The sequence below is a fragment of the Pelophylax lessonae genome, assembly GCF_965119305.1.
Source record: "Pelophylax lessonae genome assembly, chromosome: 3".
Lineage (NCBI taxonomy): Eukaryota > Metazoa > Chordata > Amphibia > Anura > Ranidae > Pelophylax > Pelophylax lessonae.
This window is the reverse complement of record NC_138770.1, coordinates 660457777-660466077: the sequence shown is the minus strand read 5'-3', so window position 1 is coordinate 660466077 and position 8301 is coordinate 660457777. Positions and strand designations below refer to the sequence as shown.

The following is an 8301-nucleotide window of genomic DNA, read 5'->3' as shown; positions in this document are numbered from 1 at the left end:
ATTAGAGCTAAGACTGCGAGCCAGGCTTCCTCGTCCAACATCAGTGCCTGACCTCACAAATGCACTTCTGGAAGAATGGTCAAACATTCCCATAGACACACTCCTAAACCTTGTGGACAGCCTTCCCAGAAGAGTTGAAGCTGTTATAGCGGCAAAGGTTGGACCAACTCAATATTGAACAGTACGGACTAAGACTGGGATGCCATTAAATTTATTGTGTGTGTAAAGGCAGGCGTCCCAATACTTTTAGTTATCTATCTATCTATCTATCTATCTATCTATCTATCTATCTATCTATCTATCTATCTATCTATCTATCTATCTATCTATCTATCTATCTATCTGTCTGTCTGTCTGTCTGTCTGTCTGTCTGTCTGTCTGTCTGTCTGTCTGTCTGTCTGTCTGTCTGTCTATCTATCGTATAATTAGTAGTAGTAGTAGTAATAGTATTAGTAGTATATTATAAGTGGGGTAGGAAAAGAGATCCCAACAATCAGAGTTTAATATATATATATCATATAGAAAAAAAAATTAAACCATTTTGTACTTATATCAAGAACTGAACTTTTAATTCCATCGCACAGCTATTTAGCACAGGTAGCCAACAATAAACAGGGCATTCTTCTAAAGAAGGTTTTTAGGTGCAGATCATGTGATGGTTCTGTAGATTTCTGGAAATAATATGTAATTAATCTGCAGACCGTTGCACTGTCCACTGTACATGGTGATTAAGGGAAACAAAGACCTCCCACCACATACCAAAGTCAAGAAATTGCTTTTTCCTTGTCTCTTTCTGCAGACCCCACATCTTGTGATCAGCCGGAGAGAACAGAGCGAAGGTTCCCCTCTACATTCACAGGTATGCCATGATATGAATGGGGATATGCCATGTGCTTCTGGCTATATGATGGAATACTTGTGTACAAATTAAGTACAAATTATGTTTTTATGACCTAATCTAATTGGATTTCCCACCATTAGTGTGGGAGTGGATGGGATTTTGGCTCCAATTTACCCTTTCATCAACATAGTCCTTTCAGATACATATACGTAATTATTGCAGAAATGCCATGAATATGTGAGCTTAATGAGCTATATATTAATTTATGGGGTTCATTTACCAAAACTGGAAAGTGCAAAATCTGGCGCAGCCCAGCACAGAAATCAGCTTCCAGGGTTTTTTTTGTCAAAGCTTAACCAGTTCTGGACCGGAAGATTTTCCTGCGTAAAGACCAGGCCATATTTTGCGATTCGGCACTGCGTGAATTTAACGAACAGTTGCGCTATCGTGCGACGCTGTACCCAAATAAAATTGACGTCCTTTTTTCCCCACAAATAAAGATTTCTTTTGGTGGTATTTGATCACCTGTGCGATTTTTATTTTTTGCGCTATAAACAAAAAAAGAAAGACAATTTTGACAAAAAAAAAACAATCGTTTTCACATTCTGCTTTATAACATTCCAAAAAAAAAAAATTTTTAAAAATCTAAATTTTTTAACATTTTAGGCCAATTTGTTTTCTGTTACATATTTTTGGTAAAAAAAATCGCAATAAGCGTAGTTTGATTGGTTTGCGCAAAAGTTATTGCGTCTACTAACTACTGAAAAGATTTTTGTCATTTTTATTGTTTTTTTTTTTTAACGAGTAATGGCGGCGATCTGCAAATTTTTTTGCGGGACTGCGACATTGCGGTGGACAGATCGGACCCTTGACTGACATTTTGACACTTTTGGGGGTACCAGTGACATTACTACAGTAATTGGTGCTATACATATGCACTGTTACTGTAAAAATGACACTGGCAGGGAAGGGGCTAACTTTATTGGAGAAGGAGGGGTTAAATGTGTCCCTAGGGGTGTGCTTCTAACTGTTATGGGATGTGGCTGTGTGTGTAACTACAGAGATATACGATCCTACATAGCAGCATGATCTCTGCACTTACACAGGGGAGAATGACAGGTGGCTTTGTTTACATTAGCCACCTGCCTTTCTCCCTCTACCGGACAATCGCGAGTGGCCGGCAGACATCGAGTCCGCCGGTCACACGCGTGGGGATCACAGTGAACGAGCGGGGGCGGGAGCACGCCTCCGGCGGCGCGCACTCGCCCCCTATTGGCTCACAGGCGAGTGACGTACCCATACGTCACTTTGCCTGCACGGGGCTGACCGCCGCAGTATATATACTTGCGGCGGTCGGCAAGTGGTTAACGGACAATTGCGCTGTCGTGCGATGCTGTACCCAAAGAAAATTATCGTCCTTTTTTTCCCACAAATAGAGCTTTCTTTTGGTGGTATTTGATCACCTGTGCGATTTTTATTTTTTGCGCTATAAACAAAAAAAGAGCGACAATTTTGAAAAAAAAAAAACAATATTTTTGACATTCTGCTATATAACAATCCCAAAAAAAATTTTTTTAAATCAAAATATTTTAACATTAAAGGCCAATTTGTTTTCTGCTACATATTTGTGTTAAAAAAATTGCAATAAGCGTATTTTGACTGGTTTGCGCAAAAGTTATTGCGTTTACTAACTACGGGAAAGATTTATGTCATTTTTATTGTTTTTTTTTTTTTTTTTTTTACTAGTAATGGCAGCAATCTGCGATTTTTTTGCAGGACTGCGACATTGCGGTGGACAGATCGGACCCCTAACTGACATTTTTGACACTTTTGGGGGTACCAGTGACATTACTACAGTAATCAGTGCTAAAAATATGCACTGTTACTGTAAAAATGCCATTGGCAGGGAAGGGGTTAATACTATTGGTGATAAAGGGGTTAAATGTAAGCCTAGGGGAGTGATTCTAACTGTGGGGGGGTTGGACTTTTGAAATGATCATAGAGACTTGTGATCCTATGTAGCAGGATTGCATGGTCTCTGTGATCATTGCAGGGAGAAGGACGGACGGCTGTGTTTACATCAGCCGTCCGTCCTTCTCTGTCAGCGGGGGGGGGAGATCGCCGGTGTCAAGCGGCAATCGGAGCCGCCTGACACCCGCACTGGCTTCCCAGCTGACGAGCGGGGATGGGAGCGCGCCGCCACCGCCCTAGCTCCTCCCAGGCAGATGACGCCTGTTAACGTGATTTTGCCTGGGAGAGCCAGCTTGCCAACGTAAAAATACAGTGCGCCGACGGCAAGTGGTTAATTGAACAAACTGATGTTAGAAGCTGATTGGCTACAATGCATAGCTGCAGCAGATTTTGTACTCTACAGTTTTAGTAAATCAACCCTCTATGAGTATTACATGCTCTAGGGATCATTTAATCTTGTAGACTGATTAGAGAGTATAACTGTGATTCTGGCTCTTAAAGCGATAGTAAACTTAGGCGGAAAAAAAAAGGTCACCTGTAAGTTAAAGCGGAGTTCCGGCCTATTTTGCAGCTTTATTGATTCCTGGAGTGCTCGCTATGCTGATCAACAATTGGGCAATTTTTTTTCGGGGGTCCCTTACCTTATTTTCAGGGCATTTTTGATTGTACTTCCTCCTTCTCCCCCCTCTGTGGCCACGGCCACCGACATCACTTCCGCCTTTGCATTGCATCCTGGGAGCTGTTTGTCATCACTCCCAGGAGGCTGGAATCAGGAAGAACTCCCAGAACACTCCCTGGAATCAGGAAGAAGGACACAGCAGATTACATTGTGGCTTCAGATGCCCACATCCAAGATGGCCGCGCTCAGACAGTGTTTTTAAAAGTAAGATTTTTACTAAAATCCAATACTGTACACCTTGTAAGTATGAGAATAGCGGTTCTGTAAAGGGCGATGGATTAGTATTATAGGGGTATTTTTAGTTAAAAAAGGTATTTGAGGCCGGAACTCCGCTTTAAGAGCATTATGTGTTAGCATTGCATACTAGGACATTATTAAAGACTTACCTTGAAACTAAGCCCCCAGTGGCACGCTGTCACCTATGACAGGACTTCCATCTTAGCCTGGTCTTCCTTTCGGTTTCGCAGGCTCCGGCAGCTTGAATGGTCACTCTCTGTCAGGGATCTCATGCAGCAGGTGCTAATTTTTATGTGTAGAGTCACGAGCATAGAAGCACAAGACAAGCAATGACTAGAATTGGCACATGCGGGCACTGATTAGACACTATGAGGTTGATTTACTAAAACAGGAGAGTGCGAAATCTGGTGCAGCTCTGCATAGAAACCAATCAGCTTCCAGTTGCTTTTTTTTTTTTTTAAAGCTTAATTTAAGCTATTATTATTATTATTATTTTTATTTGTATAGCCCTAGATTAAATACCCTTGATTAAATGAGCACTTAAAGTATTATTTATTATTAATTAATTATTAATTATATAATTAAATGTATCCAATTAATGTATTTTTTTATTATAGCCCATAGATTTAATGAGCACCTATAGTATAAATAAAGGTATTATATTATATTATATTATATTACATTATATTATTTTATATTATAATATATTCTATTATATTATATTATATATTATATTACAGTAATCCCCCGCTCCCCCGCGGTTCAGTTTTTGCGGTCCCGGTAATTTGCGTTTTTTTTTGTAATGTTATTTTACTATATAAATCATTAAAAATGAAATATTTTTGTGTTTTCCATAGCTCTTGCTCTGTCTCTTAGTATCTTTTATGTGTTTAAATGAGTTTCTATTGTTTTAAAAGTGTGTTTAAAGACCTTAAAATGCTTTTACACGTACAGTGACAGTAAAATAAACATGCCTACAATGCATTTTAATAGGGTTTTTCTATTTCGCGGAATTTCACTTTTCGCGGCTGGGTCCGGAACGTAACCCCCGCAATGGAGGGGGGTTTACTGTATATTATATTATATTATATTATATCCTACTGGATTGAAAGCTCTAATGAGCAGGGCCCTCTGATTCCTCCTGTACTGAATTGTATTGTAATTGTACTGTCTGCCCTCATGTTGTAAAATGCTGCACAAACTGTTGGCGCCTTATAAATCCTGTATAATAAAATTATATTATATTATATTATATTATTATATACCCTATTGTATGAGCATTTAAAGTATAATTACAGGTATTATATTATTATATTATATTTTTTATACCCCGGGATGGCGTTATTGTCATGTCCTTTTATCTAGGAATTTTTTGTCCCTCCTATTTCTTCTGTATTGAGATGTATTGTAATTGCACTGTCCCCCTTTATATTGTAAAGAGCTGCACAAACTGTTATGTAAATCCTGTATAATAATAATATTTTTCAGGATACTGATAGCTGGCTGCACTGAACACCACAATGTTCTTCTTTTTGCTGCTTGTGAGTAAAATGGGAATGTTAGCAGCTCAGGTCAACACTATGGAGCAGACCGTGACCGCCTCCAAGAACTTTACAGAACAGGAGAACATCACTGAGACCGTGTGTGGGGGAAGATGCAACATCACGTGTTTCCTACCCAACCAAACCCTTCAGGAGTTTCCAGCATGCCTACCCAACACTGTGCATGTGCTGGACCTGGCCTTCAATAACTTGTCTGTAGTTAAGGACCAGGACGCAGGTCACCTATCCAAACTGCGAAACTTGTCTTTAGCGCACAACCAAATCAAAGAAATCCTCTGGGAGAGCCATGTGCTGGCTCAGCTCCAGTCTCTGGATCTGAGCTATAATCAATTATCAGGTGTCCCAAGGTGTATGGTTTTGAAGAACGTCCAATGGTTGTCCCTTGCAGGAAATCCAATCTCTCACATCCCTTCATTGGCTTTCACGTGTTTCCCAAACCTGATGTTCCTCAATCTGTCTTATACACAAATTGGAGACATTGATGCAAAAGCATTCGCCCTGAATGCAACAGAGGCGCAGATGGATTCATTAACCTCTCTGCACTTGCTTGATCTAAGTGCTACCTACTTTGATAGAAGTAAGTACAAAAATTGGGAACTTCACCCTACCGAGCCAAAATTAAATTTACCGTTCCTGGTTATTGTTCCCATATGGGCTGCAAGTCCAGCGTTGTTCTGCCAGCATAAAATAATTGTCTGTTGCTTTGCTCCTGCACTGCCATCTTGGGCCAATATCTAACCCATGCTCAGACACAACGCGGATCTCTTCTAGGTCTTTGGGACCTGGCAGACACCCTCTGCATATATGTGGAACATCCTGCAAACCCCCAGGCATGCGCAGACATGCCACACATCTATATCAAATCCCATAGACTGGCAGAGACCTGCTGCTTTCTACATATGTGTGTGGTCCTCTTTAAGGTACTGCTTTTTTTTTTTTTTTTAAATAAAAATCCCAATGGATGTGCTCACAGTGCTAGAGGAGAAGTTCCGGGACCCCGTGGGTATAGGGCAGAAGTGATGAACGCTAGGGCCCTGTGAGCACCTCCAGTGGCCATGATTTGCTATCATCGGCGGACTGCGACACCTATGTGGAATATTTTAAATGTGGCCAGATATGTACTGTGCAAATGCTTGGTATCGGCACCAATAATAATACCAGTATCGATATCAGTGCATCCCTAGCCGTTAACAACTAACAAGCAACTAGCAAATTTTGGGCCGGTTGTGCACCCCAAACCGGCCCCTGATGTGGTTTGTGCCCAGGGTGAATATGCCATACTGCATCCCCCTGACACCAACCGAGGGGGGGAGAAGGATATAAGATGCAGCACACTGCACTAAAACATGTAAAATTCTATCCTACATTAAAATATAGGGGTGCAATAAAGAGATGTAGAAAATAGTGGGGCCTGTGTCCAGGATCATACGTTGGGTCCTCCTGGGCAAGAAAATGCGGCAAAATTGGGTGTGGGTTTTATTGTTCTGATTATTGGCGGTGGTAAAATAAAAGCACAGTGCAGGAGTTCAGTGACACAGAGTTCACAGGTCAGTAGTAATTAAAGCAGAGATCCGAGATCAGTAAGGTGTGCTGTGGCAAAAATTGGGTGTGGTTTTTATTGCGCTGAATTTTGGCTTAAAGTGGTGTAAAGTGCATAGGTTCAGTAGTAAGTGATGCAGAGATCAGTAGTAGGTGATGCAGAGTTCAGTAGTAGGCAATGAATAGTTCAGAGGTCAATAGAAAGTAATGCAGGGATAAAAGATGAGTAGTAATGCTGAGATCAGTAGTAAATGATGCAGAGTTCAGTAGCAGGCAACGAAGCAGCGTCTGTGTCCACAGACAAAGGTGGACGTGGTCTGTCCTCAGGCAGGGCACCATTTCCTTTGTTTAGTGATGTTGGCTGTGCTATCCAGCTAACCAGCCACAGCATGCAGAGGAGGTTGTGGACTGGCTTACTAAACTATCTTCATACTTCTCATCCTCTATCACCCAAGCAGAGACTAGTGCGCAGCCCATTGCAGCTGACAGAGCGGCTTACTCTGCCTTGCCTGCAGCTATTCCTGCCATAGCCCCAGCATCAGGCATGGAGGAGTCAGCCTAATTATTTGAACACAGTGTCAGCCACTTGCTTCTTGAGGATGCACAGACATTACTTGATTTTGATGTTGGTTCTGAGGTTGAGAAAGGGAGAAACATGAGCCCACAGAGAGGGAAGAACTCTGATAAACAACAAATAGGCTGTCAGGGATACAGCCGTACTGGCATTTCTGCCAGTACAAGTCATGGACGCTCCTGGCTCAATCGACACAGCCCTCTGCTGGCCCGTCAGGGAAATGGCCATAGGAGAACTGGCAACATTACCAGTAATAGCAATGGTCGTTCCAGCCTCAATTGACACTGCCCTCTGCTGGCCTATAAAAGGTGGCCATAGGAGCAGACTCATTGCTGGATTATCTCTCAGCTTTCTGTGTTCCAGTGCTTCCTGTTTCCTGTTTCGACTTCCTGTTGTGACCCGGCTTGTTTCTGAACCATCTGATCTCCTCCTGGTGTTTGACCCTCAGCTTGCCTCTCAGACTTTGCTCTTGCTACTACCTGCCTATTTTCCCAGTGTATGACCCCGGCTTGCCTAAGGACTCTGTTTCTACCTGCTCACCTGTGTATGACCCCGGCTCGTCCCTGTTCTGCTACTTACCTTGCTCTTGGACTGATCACCGGTGTTTGACCCTTGGCCTGGCTTTTACTACTCCTCTAGTTGCCTGCCTTACCCAGAGTTCCTGAAATCATCTGGTGTTCACCACAGGCGACCTGTGCTACTTGGGACGCTTCACCTCCTGTACCACTTCCAGGGGTGACTCGCACTAAGCTGCAAGGGAAGCCCTCTCTGCACTTCGGCCTCCATCCAGATTGTGACATAGGCATTGTCATGTTACCAATTTTTCTACAACTCTTTGAGTGGGGCATCAAATTTCAAATTTTTACAGCAAGGCCAATTCTTGCTTTTATTAAGAGGA

The 8301-nt window shown here is 42.1% G+C and overlaps 1 protein-coding gene across 1 annotated transcript in view; it reads left to right on the top strand.

Annotated features, from left to right (window-relative positions):
- Positions 1–766: 766 nt before the first annotated feature.
- LOC309550872 (leucine-rich repeat neuronal protein 4-like) overlaps positions 767–8301 on the top strand; it is a 33667-nt gene continuing 26132 nt past the window's right edge. Inside the window, exons 1-2 of the mRNA XM_082251239.1 lie at positions 767–859; positions 5217–5867. Of these exons, the coding sequence (XP_082107365.1) occupies positions 5249–5867 (619 nt within the window). The 5' untranslated portion in view covers positions 767–859; positions 5217–5248. The remainder of the gene's footprint in view (positions 860–5216; positions 5868–8301) is intronic.